The 25,687-nt window shown below is 39.9% G+C and overlaps 1 protein-coding gene across 1 annotated transcript in view; it reads left to right on the top strand.

Moving 5' to 3' along the window:
• Window positions 1-23,602, top strand: part of PRKX (protein kinase cAMP-dependent X-linked catalytic subunit) — a 116,557-nt gene extending 92,955 nt beyond the window's left edge. Inside the window, exons 7-9 of the mRNA XM_067560997.1 lie at window positions 15,372-15,449; window positions 18,768-18,917; window positions 19,311-23,602. Coding sequence (XP_067417098.1) covers window positions 15,372-15,449; window positions 18,768-18,893 — 204 coding nt within the window. The 3' untranslated portion in view covers window positions 18,894-18,917; window positions 19,311-23,602. The remainder of the gene's footprint in view (window positions 1-15,371; window positions 15,450-18,767; window positions 18,918-19,310) is intronic.
• Window positions 23,603-25,687: the final 2,085 nt, after the last annotated feature.

The following is a 25,687-nucleotide window of genomic DNA, read 5'->3' as shown; positions in this document are numbered from 1 at the left end:
CGATCCTAATAACTTCCTATCCTGGTTTGTGTTTAAGTGGAATAAAAATCAGATGTTGAGATGTGAGCATCCTAGAAATGTCTGTAGATTTTAAATGTGCACTGTCAGCTGCCCACACAGATAACCAGCAACAATTTTCATTCATGTATATAGTATCCCTCCAATAAAATGCCCCTTGTTGCCATTTTCCTACTATTCTAAATCTCATTGATGTAAATGTGAATCTTTCTTTTCAAAAGGAAAAATTCTTCCACCATTATTCACAATGTGACATGTGGCCCCATTAATTTTAGTTTAGATATCAGTCCACATAAGGGTATCAGATTCTGTCATGTGTTACTTTGTCCATTTTATGGAAAAGATGGTAAAGTATGGTATCAATTTAGTATCCACATTTTGCTTATCACTCGTATAGCACAGAGCAGACAATGTTTCAAAAAGAGACTGGTTTTCTGTGAAAAGCTTTTAAGGAATAAGTATACTCTTTTATGTACAAAAATCAGTCTCATTTCAAATGCTAGAGTAATTTTCCCTAGCCATATCCACACATTCAGCCATATCTTCCATCTAGATTGTAATATGGAAGCTAGCAGCATACGGATCCCACCTAAATCTATTTTGTGGCTGCACAGTCACAAAAAACTTTTGGCTTGGCTTACAGATTAAAGTGTAACAGGGGGATTTAAACCATGGTACAGCAGCTTTTTCTTTCCAATAATTTCCATGTCTGTGTGGTACTTACTTATTCTGAAGCAATATTAAATTCACAATTAATTAATTAAGTTTACATTTTACCTTAAATGTAAGAGGTTGCCATGGCAATCTATCATCTTTGATGGTTGAACATTTTGCAACTGCCTTAAAAAAACATGGGAGAGCAACTGAAGAGAAATAAAAGTGTAACATTGAAAATTGTGGGTGAGAAGAAACTGGGTTAGAAATCATAAAATTAGAAATCATTAAAACTGTTTTGGGATTCTGATCACTAGTACTGTTTAACTTTGTATTCTGTTTCTTAAGCATCAATATAAAAGGCTGTTCTAGTATGTGCCAATGTGCATGCCACTGTAGGTGCACATGGGACTTGTGTGCAAAATTGAATTATTTTTAGTAGCAGTGTCTGGGGCCGCACTTGTGTTTTGTGGGCCCATACGAGGGTGTAAAGGGCAGGGTGACCTCAGCCCTCCCTCAGTTCTTCTTATCTCCCGTGGCAGTGAGAGAGAACCTAGTTAGTGTCTGATCCGCTGCTATTTAGCTTTCGCTAAGTCTTCTACAGATTTTTTTTAAAGATCTTCAGAATGTCAATTATCTTGACTACAATTGCAAGTCATCATACCTGGCCATCTGAACTGAATAGTGACCAATACCTCCTCTTTGCGCAGGACACCTTAATGTTGCAAACTCAAAGCCTGTGGGTTTAAATCTCCCTGTCCATCCTGTAATGGGCTAATCCCTTTAAGATTAACACAACAGGTGTCTCTTTGGCCTGGCAGTCACATATATTGACCAGAAATTCAGTGTGCCTATTGTTCTGTGCTAGGACATGTAAGTCATGATACCGGAGGTGGAAGTTCCATCTTCTACAACAATCCATTAAGGTCTCATCAAACCCCGAGGAGACGCGCTCCAGAATTCTGCTAGTGGATAAGCCAAAATCATCCATGCCCTAACTAACAGAAAAGCAACACCAAAGATCAGTGCCAAGAAGATGGTCTTTGAATAAAGACCCAACCCCATTGTATTTGGTATCAGTGCCAATGCCTCTGGGGTCAAGTCCAGCACTGAGAGAGGCCACTCTGAACACAGTGGCAGAGACTCTGGGTGGAGCTAAGTGTACTTCTACTAGGACAGAGTACATAAAGCCTGTGGAGGTGAATCCATGAGGCCCTGCACAACATGAAGTACTGCAGAGAAGGAGCAGCATGCAGCAGAAAGGACTCTTCCAGCACATAGACTGACTCTGGTGATGTGTCCCTTAACATTAAAGTCTGTCATGGAGGATGAATCCAGGGGAGAACTGGGAGTGTCATCAATGCAGAACGACCTACTGGTACCACTATAGACCCTCTACTCCCAGTACCAAGAGAGTACCAGTACCTTCTGTGTATGAAGTCTACTACTTCTTCAAGTGATGTCCCTGTTACATTCCATTGAGGGTTTACTCATGCGCACCCTGTGTCTGAAGCCGGAGATTTTGAAAGTAATAGAGTCTGTTGGTTTGTGCATGTGCCCTTGGCTCATATCATGGTTTCATCCAAATGATAAAAGGTGGGGCAGACCTCCTGTGTCTCCAGTTCCTTCTCACTGCCACATGGTTCAGGTTGGAACTATTAGTGTCCTCTCACGTATGATGCACTTTTAAAAAATATAGAGTTGTACATAATTAATTTAGAGTATTTTACTGTTTATATAGTAGTTTTGGTAGTTTACTAGTTTTAGGAGTAGAATTGAGCTGGGGAGAGGGGTGGTGTTTCCACGTAAAAACCCCACCCATACCCACGCACAGGTACTGAAGTGTGCCAAAGACCCCAAGTTTTAAAATCTGTGCCTCCTATCCACATTTCTTCTCAGTCAGCGACAAACATCAGCACTGCCTCTACTGCTTGGGAGAAGCCCACATTTCATCCAGGTGCAGTATCTGCCTGTCCTTCCGCAGCCGTACCCACGAAGGCTGCAATCTCTGCCTCCAGAAGCGCCTTATGGAAGTTACCATGACACTGCATTTGGACTCAGGCCAGGCAACCCCCCTTGTATATCGGCCTGCTACAGCCAGGAGTGTGCCTCCAGCTACAGAATCCGAGTCCAGCACTGGCGATACCACCACTATGGGCCCTGTGCTGGGGCCTAGTTGGGAGGCAAGAAAGCATGTGCATAAGCATGACAATAAGTCTTCCTCCAAGACTAAAAGGAGAGGCTCCCTCTACAAATTCTAGTCATAGGGAGCCAGCACATTCTAAAGTGCACAAGCATGAAAAGAGACCACAGAAACCATGGATCTCTTTGTACCAGGCACCAACCCACATGCACTGTCAACACTGGCTTCTGAGCTCAAGAACTGTCCATTCTGGAGAAAGACCATTACTTCCATATTGGTTCCAGGGACAGAGAGAGTATCCTTGATTCCAGGGAGGTCAGGAAAGGTGCCAGAGCCCTAGGAAGTGTTTGATATGGAAGAACTAGGTGTCCACACATTCTGGGACCCTCTATTTCCAGGGAGACTTTATCAGGGCATGCCGCAACTGAGTCACTCCTTACCCCTCGCTCTGGTGGTGTACATGCTTCCGAAAGTACCACCAGTTGAACCAGGTTCCGAATTTTCATCTTTGGAGGAATCGGATGAGGGACAGAGGCCGTTCACCTCTTCCCACTACTACAAGTACCAATGGAGACCTTCTGCATTGTGATGGTATCCTCCATGCCATGCGCTGCAGAGTCACTGGTTTCCGCACCTTGGGGCCCACCACAACACCCTCCAGATCAGTTCTGCTGACCCTACTAGGGATCCTGGCCCAATAGCCACCCTCAGAACCCATCCATTTTGTCGCAAAAACATCACCTTATTTCACCATCTCAGGAGCCTTCAAGTAGACACTTGGAACTGCTGGTGGAAGAAGAGCCGCTCAGTCTGTTCCAACAGTACCACCAGAGCAGGAGAGATTCCCATTGTCCTCACCTGATACAGAAATGGCTTCAGCATCTCCCCCACCTCCTGATGACTACCCCCGATGCCATGATCTCCTGGCCAGAGCTGCTGGAGGAGATCTAAGACACTCAACATAAGCTGTTGGACAAATTTCAGAATGGTTTGGCATATGCTGGTCACATGTATGCCTACCACCAACAGGGCAGAAAAATGCTACTACATACTGGCTAAGGGTCTGTTTCTTTTCTCACCCTCTTACCCCAATTCACTTGTGGTCCAGGCAGCAATGGACCCATGCAACAGCACCCATACTTTTCCCTATCTGACAAGGAAGGCAAGCAGCTGGACTTTTGGGGCCACAAGGTATTTTCAGCCAGCCTTCAATTCAGGATCTCAAATTATCAGGCATTACTTGCCAAATACGATTTCCTGAATTACAGCAAATTGGAGGACTTTTCTGAAAAACTGCCACAAGACTGGGCCCACTTCCAAGCAATAATACTGGAGGGAACGCTAATAGCAAGAACATCATTTGAATCAACAATGGATGTTGCAAATACTTCATCAAGCCTTATGGGCACAGGCATAGTCATGCTCCATTCCTCTTGTTTTCCCAGGGAGATACAAAATACTATCAGAGATCTCCCTTTCGATTAATCCCATCTTTTCACCAGAAAACAGATTACTTCCTTCCACACCCTCAATGATTTGTGAGCAACACTTGTGCCTTAGGCACATCTCCCAGTTTTATCATCAGAGGCCTTATAAGCCACCAAGGAAGCATCAAACACTAAAGATCTTGTCCTTCAGATCCGTCCTCACACCCTTCCTCCTCCCAGATACAACCCCCAGAGAAGAGATATTTCTGAGGAACCCTAGAGAGCTGTCAATCATCTTTTCTGCAGCCATAAAACTACCCAGGTTTTTATGGGGTGTTACCAGGAGAATTTAGGGAAGACAATTTGTTATTACCGAGAGAACTTTAGAGTACAAGATTGTCTCCCTGGAAATTCCAATACAGTGAACTACCATACCAGAAGTTTTTAGGGCAATCTTCCCTTGAAAGAACATGAATACAACCCTCCGATCAAGATAGAACACATACGTTGTGATACTTTGAAAACAGATACCAAGTTTATTTAGGAGTGAATGGTTACATTAAATAGAAAGAGATAGAAATCAAGCATGATATGCAACCATATAACAATATATATATATTTATCAAAATTACAACTCTTAGAAGATATACGGTACAGAAAATAGTAAGACTAGTAGAGCATATTCGGTATAAGAAAAACTATAACTTAACTCTATAATGCTTAACACTATTAATCTAACAATACATTAATAACACTCTATACGTATGTTGTTATTATTAGAAATGCTTAGAAATCTGTCATCCAGCATGCGTTAGGCCAGGCTGTTGCTGGATGGGTAGAGAGGGAGAATCTCACTCAGACCACAAGCATCCAACTTTATTGACATGCAGACTCAGGTGGCCTTTTACATACACAACCTTTAAAACATCCCTCTGTTCGGCAGGGAAGGTCCTTCTGCTCTGTCCAGGCCCAGACACAGAGCGAGGACTCAGTTAGCCCGGTTGTCTGTAAGCCTTTCTTTGCTACAGGTTCTTTTCAGCTCGTGATTTCAGCTCTTCTTCTTCCAAGTGATCAGCTCTCCACAACACTTAGCCTGCTGACTGAAGCTTTATATACAGTAGAGTGAAGAGGGCATGGTTAGGAGTGAACAGAGAGGAGAGGGGCTAAGAGTGAGGAGGGAGTTCATCTAAAGGTCACTCTGGTAGGGGAGGGGTTAGGAGTGAGAACATCAAAATGGATATGGGAGGGCCTAGGACTGAGTAGAGAGGGGAAACTATTTTCCAATTGCCAATGCCAGATTCACTTGCTAATTCTTATCCTAAAGAGCCTTTGCCTAAAACTTATCAATGTTTAAATACCACAGAATTCCCCGACACTGATAGCACTCTTTATTTGTTTAATTACTGTTTTCCTGTTTTCATTTTAAACCCTTTTTGAGGTTTTTCTGCAGCCCGTTTCACCTGATTATTCTGTCTACCAGATTCAAATAGCTCAAGACAAAAATCTCTGGCTACAGAGGGGTCGTCTAACACTTTCTTCTTACCAGCTTGGAGTGCAATAACAATGGACAAATGGGTATTGAATGTCATCCACTACGGTTATACAATTGAGTTCATCATGTTACCTCATCCACAGCCTGATCCCTCCTCAGGGACCACTCTCACGACAGCATCCTTGCCCTAGAGGTGGACTCCTTTCTACAAAGAAGGTCAGTAGAGCAGGTTCCTCTGGAATATCAAGGACGGGGTTCTAGTCAACTTATTTCCTGATACCCAAAAAGAGAGGCAGATGGAGACCAATTATGGACCTCCACCATCTCAGTTTGCTTCATCCGCAATCCCAAGTTTTGTATGGTCATATTAGCAATGATCATTCCATCACTAGAAGAAGGCGTGTGGTTTACGGCTCTCAGTATCCGGGGCACTTATTTTCACATAAACATTCATCCAGCCCACAGATGATTCCTGAGGTTCACAGTTTGCCCGCAACACTTTCAATACAGAGTCTGCCACTTGGCCTCGCAACTGCTCCCAGGGTCTTCACCATGGATTTCTCCTTCGTGTTTGCCTACCCTCAGGCATCATGGGGTTTTTGTATTCCCCTATCTTGACAACTGGCTCCTACTGGCGCGGTACAAAGATGAAGCTCAGTTTTCAATCTGCATGTTGCTCAGACTCCTTTCCTCCCTCGGAGTGAGCATCAACATTGAAAAATCAACTTTGGATCCCACACAATCCCTAGACTTTATAGGGGCATCCATCAACTCAGTCACTGCATGAGCTTACCTTCCAAGGGACAGGTTCCAGACTCTGAAGGGAATCCTAGCTCACATAGTCCACAGTCATTCTGTCCTGGTGAAGATTTGTCTATCCCTCCTTGTCCACATGGCCTCATGCACATCGGTCAATGCCTTTGCTACTTCCTGATGTGGCTCCAGAGAGTTTACTCACTCACGTGCCATACCGTAGATCTTTATGCTGACTGTTCTCCCGAGCGTACTCTCTTCCCTCCCAGTGGTGGACGAACTGACAGTGCATTTGCCTTGGAGTCCCCTTTCTTTCCTTCTCTCCGATCAGGATGATCATCCCTGTGTCCCTTGTAGGATGGGGAGCACACATGGGAGACCACGTGACACAGGAAACACTGCTCCTCAGTAATCCAGGTTGCACATCAATATTCTGGAATTCTAAGTGGTAAGAAAGGCATTCTAGGCATTTCTTCCATCAGGTCCCATCATGTTCTTATCATGTTGGACACCACCACCACTGTTTATTACATCAACAAATGGGGGCACAAAGTCCATCGCTCTGTGCACAGAGGTAACCTCTGAATCGGTGCATTGCTCACTAGATCCTGTTATCTGCGGCCTATCTCCCAGGAACTTAGAATGTGATTATAGACTCACTCAGCAGATGGTATGTGATCAACCATGAGTGGTAACTCCATGGCACCGTAGTGTGCGACATCTTCAACCAATGGGGATTCCAACCAGGGACCTCTTTGCCTGCCCTGTCAAAAACAACATGCAGCACATGATGCTCCAAGGGGTCTATTAGTCCCCACTCTCAGGGCGATGCTCTCATACTCTGCTGGACAGACCAGACCGACTATGTCTTCTCTCTTCTTCCACCCCTGCTGGGAGTACTTCACAAGATCAGACGAGACAAAGTGACAGTTATCCTGATCACCTCCTGCTGGCCCAGACAGTTCTGATTTCCCAACCTCCTCCGCATGGTTCACCCATCCGCCAGTTCCCATCCCTATTTTCCACAAGCTACTGTTGCAGTACAATGGCAGGATCAAACATTCCAATCCACAGATACTTCACCTCCAGAGCATTGTATTTGGATGGACATCTTCTCTAGAATGGGTGTATTCATCAGAAGTGTGAAACATCCTCTCAAGCCACAGGAAAGAGTCCACTAGGTGTTCCTCCTGGGCCAAGTGGAAACGCTTTGTCTCCTGAGCGCAGCAGAAGGACTTTCCCCAGAAGCAGTGGAGATTCCCTCTCCTCCTTTCTCCCTCCTACCTCCTATCTTTGAAGGTATTGGGTCTTGCCCTCAATTCTCACAAGGTACACTTGGCATCAATTAGCGCCTTCTATCCCCTCTGTGGAAGGACATGCTGTATTTATGCACCCGCTGACTGCTAGGTTTTGGAAAAACCTCATCAGAACTTTCCCACCCATTCAACATATTGCTCCCCAGTGAAACCTCAGCCTAGTTCTTTTGGCACTAATGAAACCACCATTTGAGCTGCTGGCTTCATGCTCTCTGTTTTTCCTTTCTTGTGGCTATCACTTCAGTGAGAAGGATAGGTGAACTTGGGACTATGATGGCAGACCCTACTTTCACCACTTTTCATAAAGAGAGCCTCCCTGTGCCTGCATTTGAAATTTTTGCCAAAGGTAGTCTCACAGTTTCAACTGAATCAGCCCATTCATGTACCTGCTTTCTTTCCAAAGCCACATGCCTTGGAAGAGGAACAACTCCATTCCCATGATGTCTATTGGTCCTTGGCCCTCTATCTGCAGAGGACAAGATGAATCAGGAAATCTCCTAGATTAGACTGTTCATTGCAACAGCTGAAAGAGTTAACGGTCAGGCAGTCTCCACACAGAGAATCTCCAAGTGGATTTCAGGTACGTTATATGCTGCTCTCGGTTACCAGAACTGCCTCCACTCTCTGGGGTGCGTGCCCATTCAGTGAGAGCACAGGCTTCAACCCTGACCTCCCTCCATAATGTGCTCTGGGACGTATGTAGAGTAGCCATATGGAGTTGAGCACCTACATTTGCTACGCATTATGCCTTGGTGCAGGAGTCAGCAACGGATTCCTCCTTTGGCACGGTTGTCCTCCACTCAACCATTCCATCTCCATTCTCTCACCCTTCTCTGGCTTAAGTACTGCTTGTTAATCACCCTCCGTGGAATACGATACGGACCATCATTTGAAGACAAGGAAGTTACTTACCTTTAACTGGAGGTTCTTCGAGATGTGTGGTCCCTGTCTGTATTCCTCCTTCCCCTCTGCTGTGAGTCTGTTCGATTTGTGGTGGAGAAGGAACAGGAGACGTGGTCAGTCTGCCCCACCCTTTATCACCTTTGTTAATACTATGAGGTGAGCCAAAGATGTGTGCATGGACCAATGGACACTACTACTTTCAAAATCTCTAGCTTTGGACACATGGTGCGTAAACTGTCAGTGGAATACAGATGGGGCCACACACCTCGAGGAAACTCCAGTTACAGGTAAGTAACCTCCTCTTCTTAATGTCACCAGGGCATCAGTCTTTGAATAGAGAACCTTCTCCTCAAGGTCACTGGCAAAACCACCTACACCAGACTACCAAGAGGAAACAGAACCAGAGGCAAGGCAACACGAGCACCCTGTTTCACAACCAGAGGGCCCTCTGGTCTTTGTTTCCTGATGAAGCAGAAAGCTTGGCACCTGTACCAGCGCCTAATGGCTTTAAATCAGCGCTTCTCAACTGGTGGTACGGGTACCACCGGTGGTACTTACGAGAAGGCTGGGTGGTATGCGAGCCGTACCGCGCCGCCGAATCCGCCGCCGGGAGTGCCCTCCCGCCCGCCCTTGCGAAACTTTGCCGCCGAAAATGGGGAAACGGCGGAAGGGTTTCGGCGGCGGGTATTGTTTCCCCCATGTAAGCCGCCGCAAGTCTCTCCCCGCCACCTCGAAACCCCGCCGCAAATCCCTCCCGCCGCGAAACCCGGCCGCAGGTCCCCTCCCTTTTTTTCCCGAGTGGTACTTGGGTCGGGTACAGTCAGGTCAAGTGGTACTTGACCTGACTGTACCTGGCCCGACTGGTACTCGGGGGAAAAAAAGGTTGAGAACCGCTGCTTTAAATCATTCTGGGACTTCCTTGTGTGGATTGTTGAGTCTCTGGAGAGAGAGATGTCAGTTCTACCAGAGAGATCCCACAAACCGTTTGATATTTTGTCAACTTCGGGAACAGCCAGAATCACTCTTCCCATAAGTGAGGGACGCATCTAAGACCATATGGTGGACTCCAGCCATGATAACGCCTACTGTAAAACAGCTTGAGAAAAGGTACCAAGTACTTCGGGATCTGAGTACTTCTGTAACCCACCCTAACCTAGGCTCCTTAGTCATGTTAACTATACAAGAGAAAATCTGAGTGAGAGTACTCCCAAGGACAAGGTGATTCTGAGACTACACTCTAAGTTCATTCCAAAGGTGGTCTTGGAGTTGCAGCTACATTAGTCGATTAACATACCAGTTTTCTTCCTAAAGCCATGTTTGATGGCTTTGACAGGACCAAACTTTTTAAATCTTTCCCCCAGCCTCTTTGTGGCTATATATTGCTCACTGAAAGGCCAACCCATCTCATTGCAGCTAATTTCTAGGTAGATCAGGTAATGTTTCTACACCTGTTACCAATTAGATGACAAGCTTCTTCCTCTGAACATCAGGGTACACTCCACCAGGGCACAGGTACCATCTTTGGCTTGCTTCAGAAATGTGCCACTAGGAGCCGCAAAGCAGTCATGTGGAACAACCCACAGATACTTGTCCCATTTTATGCCCTTGATGTGTGAGCTAGATCTGATGCCAAGTTCAGGAGAGCAGGGCTTTTGATCATCCAGCTGAGCCTACTCCCTGTTATTGTCTAGGAAGGATGCTAGCTATCACTCACCTACATTGGGATCAACACTGACTACAGCATCTCGAAGAACCCCAGTTATTGTAGGGCAAGTAACTCTTCTTTTGTAAAAGGCTCTGATCCAAAAAAGGACTTAAACCTTTGCTTAACTTCGTACCTGTGTATAGTCCCATTTAAATATTTATCAGCTTCATAGGACTAGTAATATCAGTACCAATCCCAAATTAATTTTCTGAATAGGCCCACAAAAATGGAAGTTAAGCATACACATCAGTGTGTTTTTTCCTGGATCAGCTTTGAGATAGAAACTGCTTCTTTCCATACTTATTGCTCAAGACATTTACTTAGAAAGAAAATGAAATCTGTGTAAAAACAAAACTACTTTTCTAAAGAGAGAAAGTGACACTTCTGTTTTTGTACACCCAACCAACCAAGTTAATCTGTAATGAAAAGTCTGTTTACTCCAAAGAGTAATTATTTTGTGTATCTAGAATAAAACATACAATAAAAGCTTGAGAGAGACATCTCTAAAAACTATATTAAAAAAGGTAATGTTAAGGACTGTTTATTTTCTAAATCAGAAGTCTCCAGTCTATAATAGAATATCAGCCATCTGGTTTCCACGGTGGGAAACCATAGCCATCTGTGCAAGTGAATTAACAAAACAATGCTGTTGTACATGGTACGGATTGCCTTTTATGCACAGCACAATCTTTTTAGCATAAGGCCACAGGAGGCCTAGCATGACATCAAGTAAGAATAATAAAGAGCAGTGTGCTAGGGCTTCAAAACCAAAGAAGTGCTTGTAAGTTAACAATAGTTCAAGTCCTGTTTCGCACCATATTCCCCAGAAGGAAATAATTTAGCAGTGTGATAAATTAAGCAAGTTATACAATGTACATGCTTTAAAAATAGAGACATCTGCAGGTAACAGCTGTAGACAGAAACAAATCAGGACATCTACAGAGACCCAAAGGACTGATCTGATGAAGCACTTGATCTGAGAGTGGCAGTGGGAATGACAAAGTGGAAGGTAAATACTTAGGGAAGTAAGGATATTGAATATAAGAGAGAAAAATTCTCATTTTACCCCCATACTGTTCCTTGTCTTCAGTTTTGCTTTCTCCTACCACCATTGTACAGTTTGAGTCTGCTTTATTTTGTTTTTTTCATCTTTCTTCCCACTACTTCCATCTACTTCTTTGGTCACCCCAGCACAGCAGGCAGTTTGGCTGTTCCTCTTCAGTATCTTCTTCTTTAATTCTTTCTGCTCTGACTTAAAGACATGGCCAGAGTAAACAAAGCAAGATGTTCCTCTCTTATTAGTTCTGCTTTGTCCATTCTAGCAGTGAGCAGCTTCCTTCCATAGGATGGGGAAGAAAACTTAGGCAGATGTTAACCTCAGTCAGAGGCCAGACCTAATTTTAGTTGGTATCCTTCATTCTGTAATCCAGAGGGAAAAGGCTTTTCAGTTCTACAGAGCTACAGGTTCATCAGCTGGGACAGAGGACTCATCACACAGACTTGCTTATACAGGGAGTCAGTCTGACTATAGTCAACCTCAAGGACTAATCCAAATCAGAGGCTATGTCTCAGAGTTTCCACAGCAGTGGAGACTCATCACCTCAGATCAATGGGTAAGGTCCATTGTCATTAGAAGTTACTCCAGAGATTTTCAACAGATTCCACCGTTACCCAAAATTGTTACCTTTTTATGCTCTCATATCTCAAAAGAAACTAGAGTTCTAAACCTTCTTGGCACGGGAGTAAATGACATTTCCTCAGATCAGCAATTTTTAGTCCTATTCAATGTATTTCAAATCAAAAACCAATCTAAAGAGGAAAATTTCAGCCCTCCAACATTCTCTCTGGAACAAGAAGATCATAGTAATTCCTTATTTTCACAACTGTTGGTTCATTATATTTTCCTTGGATCTTAGAACCCAGGACTAATTGTTAAGAGTCAAATGCTTGCTGACCACATACAGAGCTTCATTAATCTGAGTCTACTTCTCCTTGGGAGAGCCTCCCTCTAAGTAAAGAAGGCATCCAAAGTAAAGTCACCAGTCCAGTTTTTTCAGGCTCAATCACTACTTAGTCCCATTTAACTTTCTCATATTTTTTTTCCCTTGAGGTGAGTTCCTGAGCTCCTTTCCTTTCCTGAGCGCCTCCCTGGTTTTCCTACATATTGGATCTGATCAAACCTGGAACTTGGACGATAATTATCCTCTTTCCCCCATCCTCCCAAGTCCCTGTCATGTGGTGGGCTCATGACTCAATTGTCATTAAGGATATTTCTCAGTCTGATACGAAGTGTTTTGTGACAATAATTGTTTGGTTCGTTGAAGTCCCTATGGAGAGCAGAAGAGATCAGGGGAAACGCTCTCACCTCTAGATAAAAGCTGTTGGAGAGACCCTGTTTTCCTTACCTGAGGTGTTAATTGCAGTGCTATTGTAGTCGTGTTGGTCCCAGGATATAGAGAGACAAGGTGGATGAGGTAATATCTTTTATTAGACCAACTTCTATTGGTGAAAGAGACAAGCTTTCAAGCTACACAGAGCTCTTCAGGTCTGGGAAAGATAAAGCAGATGTGTCTCTTCCAAACATGCAACATCGTACTCCCCAGAGCATGGCATTTGATGGTTTTTCTGATTTCCACATGCAATTCCCAACCATGGATATCTTAGTCTCTCTAATGAACACCAGGGGTTTTTTAACCCTCATTTTGTACCCAAGGCTTTACGTCTATGATGTAACTTGAAGGCTTTACACCAGGTACTTAGCACATTTGACTTGTCTCAAGATGCCTCAGTCCTATGGCCACAGGTCTCATGCAGCTTTACATATCCTCCCCTGCACTCCCCCCAAAAAAGAGAGAAATTGGGAGCTATTCTCATGGCTCTAAGATGAACCTGGTTTACAGATCCTTCCTACTACAGGTTCCCAACCTTCTTTCTCAGGAATTAAAGTACCTCCCCAGATCTGGAGCCCCCAGTACCAGTGATTAGACACCGTGTAGGTTAACTGTCCATTGGGAAGGGACTTCATGGGTTCAACAAGGTTTTCAGTGAAGGAAGCATCAAGCTTGTTATGACTGCCCAATGTAATTGTGACTGGATAACTTGCTTCTTTTGGAGTTGACTATTTCTCTTGGAAATGCACTTTTAACTTCAATTGATTGGTTAGTAGTGTATGGTCAGCAATGTCAAGGAAGCAACCTGTTAGTGGTGGGTAATTCTTGGAAAAAGTTTAGATAAACTGATTGAAAGTTAGATGAACAGTGTATGAGGGCTTGTGGTCTCCAAATTCTGGTGCATTTAGGAGCCAAGCAGAAATATTCTTCCATGTAGTTTAGGAAAAAAAAACCCGACATTTGGAGAATGATGGATGTTCTTTCATAAGAGGATGATCTTTCATCTGAGAGATGGGCCATCCCCACACAAGTTGGATTCTATGTATGGTTGAGTGGATTTTTATGGTTCCCCCAAATCCTAGCTTGCAAGAAATACCTGACCTGATGATCATTTTCTAGTTCTGTATGTTAATTAAGTTAGGACTAATTTCACCATTCTCCATAAAATGGTGTGTATGTTTCTTTTGCAGTCTTTTGGGCAAACTACTGTTAAAGAAAAATGGTTAGCGATAAAACCTAAAAATAGAAATGATTTAAGGGTTGTGGTCCATTAATAACTCATCTTCCTGTGTAAAGCTTAAAAGGATTTTTTTTTAAAGTGGAAAATCAACACTTTTCATTTAGTATTGAAAAATTAGTGAGCCTGATGTCTTGCTATATGTTAACAGCTTTTTTTTTCCTTCCCTTTCTCTAATGAAATTACCCTAGATACATGGAAACTCCAGTGCTAATACAAAGAAGACTAGTGCCTACAGCATTAGATCTTGACTTTTCCATAGTGAGGCATTGATTAAAATAATTGTCTTGTGGATTATGTCCCCTTCAGGTCACAATCGCATAATATTTCTGTTGCAACTTCAGGAATTCTCTTTAGGAAAAAAAAAATTAGGACAGTATTTAATGTGTTTTTAGCTGCCTTGATTGCAGTTTAGTGACTGGGAATGAGGGCAGGCCCTATGTAACCAGACAGCTATCCATAGCCCACCTCAGCTCATTGGGCCACCAGTGTTTAACAGGCAACAGTTTGAGGATTGCAGGTTGGTTAAGGGCATACACCTCATTAAAATCATTTGTGTATCTATCTCTTAACTGTGTATATTTTCAAAGTTCTTAATATTGGCTTCTTAATGACTTTTTAGCAGCATTACTTCACTTTTCTCTGTTAGCTCTTCACAAGTAATAAAATGCCAGGGGAGAGAGGATATTGAGGATGGGAAAAATATACTCACTCATCCCAAAACCTCAGTATGGGGATGCTCCACACTCTCCCATGTCTTTATGCCTCTTGTATGAGATCTTGGGTGCCACTGGATCTGTGTAAATGCAGATCTCCTTCTCTGGACTACTTTATTGCCCTATTCAGTGCCAGGCCCAAGACCTTTTCAGTGGCCCACAGTGGGTACAGCCACCACTCCATCTATTCCTCACCACCGTCCTTTGGAACCCAGGGTGGGGGCTTACCTAGTCCAGAGGACTTTGCACTGGCTCTTCATATCACCAAGGAATCTTGTCCAAGCTGTATAACTGGGGCTAAAAGCTTTTCAGAAATGAAATAGCTGCTTATATTATAAATGAGATCAAGACACAGAGCAAATGTATGTAATATCTTAATTTTCTTTTATACTCAATATTTATTTAATGCCTTGTGGAAGCTTTGAAATGTTTCATTTTTCTCTCTCCCTTTGAATTACAGGGTTATGGATGAGTTCTAGGCTTCTGTGAATTTTTTTAATATAAAGTTTGAACTTGGGGATGGGGTGGGGGGATAGCTATAATAAAATATCAGTTTAAGTTTTATTGCATACACATTATCTTTAATACTTTTGTTTGGTTTTTGGTTTTATTTAAAGAATGGAGCAGATGATGTGAAACGGCACCGATGGTTCCGGTCTACAGACTGGGATTCTGTGCCCCAAAGAAAACTAAAGGTATGTTGTATAAAAATCTTACTAGACTATAGTAACCAAAAGTCATCCATGTAAAATTTCCTCTGATATTATGTTGGTGTATAATGTTGCATGTGTATACAGTTAAGACCTATTACAGAATTATTTAAAATGTATATTCATATGATGCGTTTACAAATATTGACTCTTTAAAAAGATATACCTTTCCTTAGTCCCTATTTAACATCTGTCAAATTGGCATGGGTTTATATTACAAAATCCCTAAAAATCTGAAAATTATGTATTACATACATATCTCTCATTTAACAAGAACTAGTTAATAGCTGTTTCTCAAAAATAATTGGTAGAAATATTTTCTTCTGGGCTTGAGTCTCTATGCTAAGTTTCAGTGCAGAGAAGAAATCTTTGAATAAAATGTAAAGCATTTGGGTGGGAAATGAATTTATTATTAAAATTCTAACAGATTTAGCAGCACTAAATTCAACCAATATATAGGAGCTAATATACCGAAGTTCTTTTGCAGATGAAACTTATTCCTCCTTTAAAAAAGAGAAAAGTTCCAGGTGGTATAATTTCACTTAATTAATAATAATCCTGTGATTTATTCCACCACATAAGGTCAGTCAAGTGCTAATCAGATACATTTTTGCTTGCTTTTATTTGATTTGATTTGATTTTGAAACAGTAAACTTCTGGATATAATTATTGAAACTTCTTTAGAGCAAAGAGATTTTAAATAATGCCTATGTGAAAGAGAGCAAAAAATTGACAGAGAAACAATATGTGACTGTTCAATATTAGAACCCTTAGCTTAAACTTAACTTCAGATATTGTAAAGTCTCTTTATCATTTCCAGACTCAGTTCCTTTTTCTATATTTATCATCCTGTTTCCTCTTTTCCCATAACTCCATTAAGATCCTTTTAAAATCCAAACCTAAAACTGAATCTAAGCAACTCCTTCCTCATCTCCATCTTATGTGCCATTATCACAAAGCAATAAAAATGTTGAAAAGGAAGGGTATGAGAATAGATTTTGTAGTTCATTATGCCATAAATAAAAGTGCTAAGCTCTTGTCTATGAAGGTCTTAAACCAAATCCAGATATACTTCTTTGAAAGAACTCATAAAATTAAATGTGCAGGGTGGGAGAAGGTTTCTTCATTCTCTCTCTTGACTCTGGGACTGGAAGTTATGAGTTTCATCTACATAACACAGTGGTTGTACACAGTAGTTTTTTTTTATCATCAGTGCTTGAATTGGGCTGAATCAGCAAGCCAGCACATTTTTGAAGCAGCCATCTCCTGAATCTCAGCTTTCATTTAAAAAAAGAAGTTTCTAGTTCCTACTCTTGTGAAGAAAACCTTGAAAACATTAAATGAATGTTAACTTGTGCAGAGTCTGCAGAGAATCTGAAACAATAGTTCCGATAGGTGTGAACTGCCCTATTTATCTCAAAGTGTTTTATTCACAAGCCCAAGGATGATTTTAAATGTCAATATTTGTAACTATCCCAGTGCTCATCAAAGTATGTGAGAAAGGAGAGGAACAATAGCAGATCTGCATAATGTAATAACAAAAGCATCTCACTCTGATGCCACCTGGAAGAGTACTACTACATTTTTCCTGCCAGTCTGACCAGGGCAGCTAAAAAGCCAGAGGGGAGGGGCAGTACCCATATGAGCCCCACCAAAGTGGAGCTAATCCCACAGAATCCAGTTAGGGATCTGATCCCTGCAATCAGCAAGTCCCCTATTATTCCACAAGTTTGATTAGGTGAGGGGTATTTTTTTTAAACAAAAAAAAAAAAAAATCTTTTATGCAAATCTTGATTGAGGAGGGGTTGGAAAGAGGCACATTTCCTGTTGCCAGCAAAAGGAAGTACTGATGTCACCATGGCAAGGATGTAAAAAATACAATAATATTTAATATGACTAAATCCCTTCTTAATACTTAGCAGGAAAAAAGTCACTGGCTGATTATATATCTTACTAAAATTTTAGTCACTAAGCAATTGCAATAACTATATTTCATAAGAACAAGCTTCCAAAAATGTTCTGTTACAATTGGATCTCTTTACTGTATCTCTAAGGTGCCATTCTCCACAATATGTAAGCACTGTGCAACAATTGAGAAGTGTTGAGCATGCCTACCAATGATTATAAAATCATCTCCCCGCTTTCCAAATTATTTTAAGAGGATTGGGGGAGAGAATTTCTTTTTATCCTTCCTTTCTACTTTCTCTACCTTTTCCTTTCTCTTATGGTGTTTCTTCATTCCTTCTTGTTGCCTGTTTTTCCTTTCCTGTTACCCCATTAATGTGAAGGAAATACCACCACAGGGGAAAGGTCTTGTGCCATATATAATTTGGCCCTACTTTATTATGAATATTTCCCAGTTTACAGTCAGTGGTAAGATGTCCATTGACCTTTAGAGTTAAGAAGATATGGCTATTGATGGTGGTCAGATCTCTAGGAAAAAACAGATGTGTTTTCAGCCTGATGTAGTTTTTGTACTCTTGGGTTTAATGCAGAGTCAATGTTATTCCAGTGCATTTTTCTTAACTCTACTCACCCTTGTATCAGGAGTTAAATCATAGACATTTTAATCTCTATCTTAATAGAACTATCGTATTTGAAAATATGAATGCCCTCTCTAAAATCATTCAAAATACTGCTCTCAGGATCCTCTTCCTGTCTCATCGCACAGACCATATCATCCATCACCACACACACTCTGTCCCTCCACTGGCAGCAGACACAAACTCCCGGTCTTCAGCTTTAAGGTCTTTCAGCATTTACCCTTGATTTATTAGGCCTACTAGGTTGTTGAGCCATTCATTCCGGCCTCCTTTCTGCCAGTGATGGCAATCTAGAGCACCTGCTTCTCCCTCAGCCACTCCCATCCCATCTCTTCATGAATGGGGGAAAAACTCCTAGTTAAATCCATAAATCTTATCCTTCAAGTCTCTACTCAAAAATCACTTCTTCCATAATGCATAGAGTAATCTACAACGTGATAACGATATGCTGGTTGCAAGTTGATTGTATAATTCTTACCCAGTCTTATTTTTGTTATCCTGTCTCCCTCATCATCACCCCAACCTGCTTTCTTCTCTTGACCTTGTATTATGGCTCGTATTTTAGACTGCAAGCTCTTTGAGCACGGACTGTCACTTGCTGTTTGTTTGTATGGCATTTACAATGTAGACACTAATCTGACTGGTCTCTAGGCACTACTACAGTATGCATTCAATAAGAAGATGATGATGATGAATAACAGATAATTATTGTGGTATGTGAAGGTTCTATTTCATTTTTGTATTGTTTATTTCTGGTCAGCCTCCAATACTGCCGAAGGTATCCAATGATGGAGACACATCTAATTTTGAAGCTTATCCTGAAGATGACTGGAACAAAACCACTCCTGTAGCCCCTAAAGATCTAGAAATTTTTCAGAACTTCTGAGGGTGGACAACTAAACTAGGCAAGGTATAAGGCCTTCATCTTTGTCAGCAGTAACCTTAGTAAAATAGCAGCATGCAGTATGTATGTTGTAATTCAATAGGAAATAGCGGTTTGTATAACAGCCTTATGCAGAAGATGCAGCTTTTGATTATTTATCACATCACTATATAAATCACCTTGCATCTTATAAAGTAGGTTTTAATTGGTTGGGGGTGAGAAAAATGGGGAAGGGCTGTATAAAGAGTAGCTGAACCAATAAATTGTAAATATATAAATAATGCAAAGTATGCTAGATGAAGAGATACTAGATAAATTTATGGTGAAGTGTTCCAAGTATTTGCATGTCCCTTATTCAGAGCATTCTAATTTTACTGCACTAGTCTGAAACTTGGCATTCTTTAAACCTTTTTTTTTTAGTTTTATAGTAGAAACTGGAAGAAGATTGAAGTGGTATTAGCAAGTTTGCAAAGAAGAATTGAGTATAAACATGAAGACATTCTTTGACATGTAGGAGAGTGTTATCGCATTCATCCGTGAACATTAATAGATTAATATTTAAGCAATTGGCAGGCAGGTGAGACTCATTTTAACTGTATAAAATTGGCATTAGTTTAACAAATTATGATACTGAAAGTCTACTCTGTAGTAGACTCACTAAAAATTCTATGTTGTAGTTTAACTTATGTTTTAATGTTAGTTTCCTGCTATGCCCAGATCCTTTTTGCCTCGTTAACTCATAGACTTAATTTTATAAGTTTATACTAAAGTTGTGTAATTAAAAGCACAAATTAGTATATATGTATATAATGAATACAATACGATTAAAGCACAGAAAATGTGCAAAGATGTAAATTTTTGTACTTTGCAGAGTCTATGATTTTTATTTTTCAAATAATGTTTTTCAAGAAGTTCTCTGGGGGAAATCTTAAAAGGATAAATGTTTTTCATCCTGTTATATACATTTTATAATTCTTTATAAAAAAAAAACAAACAAAAATAATTAAGTTTAAAAAGATTTGTACCTAAAATTTCCAGTGCTTCACATTTGCAACCATAATACTTGAAAGCAGAAAGAAAAAGGGCAAGTTTTGTTATTCATTTGAGTCATCTTAATGACTTCATAAATAAGGTTTTCTGTTAAAACAATGCATTGTGTTTTTACCTGACATGACATTTGGTGACTACACACTGTGTATGGTAGGTTTCCCTTATATGTGAAATCACAGTAGGGCATATAAAGCAGGGTATGCTGCTAGTAGGGGGTTGATCTATTGTTGCTCTCACTGTGGTTCTACTTCATCCAATTTCTGTTGTTTAAATTGGAGAAATGAGGTACTCGGTGCAAATCTGAAAAATGTGTCGTCTAAAATATGTGAACAGTAATACAAACAGTGGAATGTGTTAGTGAAGAGTACTCAATCCTCCCTAACAACAAATCTCCCATTTTAAAACACCAACCAAAAACTGTTACTGATTGCTTATGCTGCAAAATATAGAATTATCTTTGAATATTTTCCCCAAAAATCATGCAATTATATAACTTTTGTGGAAATGATCTGTACATTAGCTCTATTTTTAAACTTCCTGGCTCTCCGTAGCAGCTCTGTTTCTCCCAAGTTCAGAGTATGAGCAGTGTCAGGAATACTTTCATTATATTGGAAATTCTGTTTGTTATTGACCGAAGTGGGAGCTGTTAGGTGCACAGTGCTTTTGAAAATCTGGCAGGTGCCTAAATATGGAATTAGATGCCTAACTTTCTGCTCCTATTTTTGAAAAACCAGGGCTGGACTCATTAGGGTCTTGTCCTGTAGGTCCTCTCCATTAGGAGTTTGACACATGCAGGATTGGACTTCAGGTTTAAACCTAATCTATTTTAATTCTTCTCTGATCAGTTTTCTAGGTGAACCACATCAGTTTATAAGTGGAAAGCACTGGATTTAAGAAGTATTTGCAATAGTGCTTCCTTTTAAATAGCAGCATATACTACAGGTGATGCGTGTATGCGTATACACACAGAGGCAGATTTAGATATAATTCAAGAATATTTTATTTCATGTTTCACACTGTGATATTTGCGCTAACATAAGGAATTGATTTTGAAATATCAGGGTTTAAAAAACAAAACAAAAACCATGCTTCCAATCATTGATTTGTAGATACGATTTGTGGTGAAAATTACGGTGTTTAGGCCAAAAGTATTTCTTTGAAACGGCACATCTGCACACTGGAGTCTTATTACTCACACTGCTGGCTCTAACTAGAGTTTAAGAATACCAAAGCAGATGATGTGGACACTTTCCCACAGAGCTCTGCACCTCAGTCATAACTTACAATGCCCTAGGTATTGTTGAAATCTAAGCCAAAGGTGATGGTGGTTCTGAACTGCATGCTGAATGCAGTATAGAATGTGCTATTCAAATGATCACTTGGCTCATCATCTTAGCTAGTAAAATAATTCTGCTTCTGACTTCAGTCAGATTTCAGCCAGGAGTCTCTAGCAATAAAAGCTGCTGACATTTGGACCTACCTAGTTCTAAACAGTACACAACTGCAGTGAGATAACAGACGTATGTTTGTCATTTTGTAATTAGTCAGACGCTTTATACTGCTTTATACTGAAAAATTAATGGAACTATCCCTGAATCTACACACAGTACAGGGATGTGTCTGATTACGTAAGTGACTTGCAGAAATGCAGACAGTGTCTATCTGGTAGTAAACTGTGACACTAAATGGTAAATTCTGTGTTCTTGATAACTTTATGCAAGTGCCACATGTTGCAGGTTACTAATAGTCCCCAAATGCAACTCACATGAAATACTGTGTAGCAGTTGGTTATAAATAAAAATAATAATAAATAAAAATGACAGTCATTTTTCTCGGTGAAATATATTGATCTCTGTAAAATGTTTGGTCTGGCATGTTGTATTTTTATGCAGGGAGAACTTTTTTTGCTGGCTTGGTAGAATAAGTAAGTAAATACACAGCACACAGAGCTTGTATTTTCTAAGGAGAGTACAGTTCTTTCTAATGTGTAAGCTTACAGTATTTTATGGAGGACTACAAAACCAGTTTCTTATTACAAAATGTACATATTGCAACAAGTGTGCTGAATTTCAAGAATTCTGTATGCAGATTATAAAACTGAACTGCTTAATGCCTCGTTTACACGTTCAAAGCCAGAAGAGGGGAATAACATTACATTTGAACACAGTTACCACATTGGCGATAATTGATCTTGAATGCTTTCACACCAGGAGATTTTTTGCCTGTGAAATGTATCCATTGCTGGCAATGGATGCACTGAAACTCTTTGTGCCAGAGAGTACAGAAATAAATCTAATCAGGCAGGTGAACTAAATTGGTAGATTGACTTTACATTATTTCTGGAGTTGTGTGTGTATATATAGCTCAGCTGCTGATCTCTAATTATTGCAGACTAATAATCGCTTTACATGTTTTCTAGTATAAATTTTATTTCCCATTTTGATAACTTAAAATTCTTAACCATAAACCACTTTCATACCATTATTTAAATGAAAATTGTTTTGTAATTATGAGCAGTTATTTCCTGTACAATATAGAACTTAATAAGAGGCACCACTGTTTCCTCATTTTATTTATTTGCATAACTGGGGCAGTTTCATTTTAACTCTTTGCTGATTGGGACTTCACACCACACTATTGCAAATATGTATGCGTGCTAAACCAGAAGTTCCCAGAAACACAGTGCACCAAGAACTCTGATTTCTTCAGTAGTTTAGAACATATTTTTCATTTTTTTATTTGATTCAAGTGTTATATTCTCTAAAGTTCTTTTTATAATGGTTGCTTTTGTTAACATGTATTTTGCATATAAACTAGCTCTGTTTTCTCACAAGAGTATATAAAACCTTATATTTCTTCAGCTTCAGTGAACAAGAATGTTAACAAAGAAACATTAAAATTACCTTTATTTTTGTGTTTATATTTGTTTTTTAAGCTGCCCAATATGAGCTTTTAAGTGAATAAACTTGCATTGTAAATTCAATTGCCTTGTAACAAAATGATAAAAATGCTTCATAATTTTAGATGGAGAACATGCTGTAGATTTTCCTGTAAACTAGCTTAATTGATGAATTGTGCTACTGAGCTTTAAATAATGTGATCTTCCACTGTAGAAAAATCATTGTTAATTGATCAAAATATAGGTACTAAACTGTTTAACTGGATGAACAGGGATTTTGTGAATTTTGAAAGCAGTTAAAATATGCCTACTATTCAGCCCATCTGCTTGCCATTCAGAATACTTGTGATGCAGTGCTTCCTATGCTATAGAATTATTTTTCAGCTTTCAAGAACTGTAGCATGATTCCTTTTGTACTGTACTGTGTACAGACTTTTCCATGTTTTGCACTTTTCTATGGCAAATGTAACTGCTTGATAAATACTTGTATAGTAAATAGTGGTAGTTGCAGCAGGCATCAGTGTATTACTTAACCAATTTAAACTGCTAGATTTCCAAGGTTAACTTAGACTAATGTTGTATGTTGTTGATTGCTTCTCCTAAATCCCATGTGTAAGTACTATTCAAAGTCATAAATCAGCCCTCATTGCACAATGAAAATCACTGTGATCTGTACATAAACTCTAAAATTCTACTGCTGTTTAATTTATGTAATATCTGTCAATTCTGGATTTGTTTAATAAACCTTTCTATCTTTTTAAGTGTCTAAAATCTAATTTGCTTTTATTTATAGTGGGAAGAGGGTATAACTTCTGCACCAGCCTTCAAAATAAAAATGCTTAATGTTTTTTTTAACTGTCCCTTTTTAAAGCAGAAGTCCAGCTTTCTCAGCACAATACTCAGGTGGTGAAGGATATTTCAGTAACCACTGGCATGAAGAGTTAATGGGAAATATTGGAGAACAAACATTTTCCAATTCATGTTTGTTCAGGGATATCTCCAGTAGTGAAAAATATAATATGCAAAATTCTCATTCAACTGTGTAAACATTTTGTCCTAATCTAGTTCAGTGTTCACGATTTAATGATCTATATCTTCCTCCAACTTCATTTCATGCTGGTTTTTAATTTTATCAAATGTGAAAACACATGTATTCCAGCAAGTACATTAAATCAAAAGTTTCATGTGTTTAGAAGCCTCCGAAAAATACATGCTGTTTTACAGATGTTAATGTAGCTGTGGTATCAGACAGCTACTCTCTGGTTGCATCGACCTTTTAAAATGTATATCTTGCCTGCTAGATAGACTACATTTCTTTTGTTTTGGATTGATAACATATAATGGTGAGTGAAATCCAAACTGTAAAATCCTATTTTAGAATGGTCTCCCTAGCAAGTCACTTAAAACTGGACCGACCAAAATACTTTTAGATCAGCCACTTAAAATTCTATTCTTTAAAGTCTGAGAGGAATTTATATTTTTTTCATTTAAGGACATGAATTTTAATCCTTATTGTTCAAAACAACTTTTTGTACTCACTCTTGAAGCCTGACTCAAACCAAAGTTTAAAGTTGTTACAGCTGCTCCCAAAGACCAATGTCCTCAACCTCAGACCTCCTCAGTGAGCTCTGGCTTAGCCATTTCTCAGTTATGAGTCAAGGGGAAATGAATTACCCCATTAATGTAGTAAAGCAAACTTTTTCAATGTCAGAGGATTTGGACTTTTAATGAAGAATTTGGCTTGGCAGCTCACACCTGCATGACCCTGTCATTTGTATTTTAAACTTCACTACTGTGATCATTATTCCTGGTTTTTGTTTTTGTTTTCTTGACACTAATGTCAGGACCCATCAGCCTCAGATCCAATGACTGGTCATTTAACTTTTATGTATTGCTTTCTTATTATACAGGAAACACTACTTGTCTTTTGTTATAACTTTTTCTTGCTACAGGGTAACTGGTTAAGTGAAGACTGATTCAGACTTTTGACAAGGCGGTATTTGGTAATGTCCAAGGATTCCCATTATCATAATTCTGTCTTTTAACATGATGCTGTCTTTATCTCAAACCTTGAGGGGGCACTCTGACATATATCCCTTTATGGGGTTGAAGTGGTTGCTGCTGACACAGTTTCTATTGGACTGAAATGTTGTCTTTCAACTTAAACCAGGCTGCTGTCTCCCCTGAAGACAAAGCTCTATCCAGCGTATATTTGAGGATCAATTCCCAGCAGCCATGTATGCAAACTAATGCTGGTGAAAGAATAGCAGTTTAATTTGAAAAATTACTGAGCTGCAACTCTACCTAATTTAGAGGAATTTTTTTAAGGACCTGCCCAACATTCAAATAAAATGATTATGTAGAAATAAAATTACTTTGGAGGTTACTGACATACCTGGCAGATACCTTTGATTCTCCCTGCCCTCTTTTTTTTTTTTTTTTTTTTTCCTCCCTCCTCCTCAGGGAAGCTTTTGGCACAAGGAATAACCATTTTTCCTCCACTACTTGAGTTTCTGTGCATACTTACTGGCAACCAGAGTTGTGACTAGAACTGATAATAAATTTAAAACATAATTCTGAGAAGATTCGATTTTTTTGTATTGGCAACCTTGCTCTTTCTGCCTAGAACTAGCATAGTGATAGCCTAGTGCCTGCCATAGCCACACCAATGGTTCAAAATTTACAGGCACAACCAGTGTAACTAGGTTGTTAGATTACACATTAATGTACCTAATAACACCATATAAAGAAGAAGAATTACAGTAAAAAATGAAATTGTTCAGACTGCATTTGAAACCATGAAATTAAATGAGATCTACACACCTGGTACCTAAATATTTTCATTACA

Source organism: Emydura macquarii, unplaced genomic scaffold (assembly GCF_026122565.2).
Source record: "Emydura macquarii macquarii isolate MOO-44397 ecotype Brisbane River unplaced genomic scaffold, CSIRO-AGI_Emac_v2 contig_2362, whole genome shotgun sequence".
Taxonomy (NCBI): Eukaryota; Metazoa; Chordata; order Testudines; family Chelidae; genus Emydura; species Emydura macquarii.
This window is presented reverse-complemented; position numbering and strand designations above follow the sequence as displayed.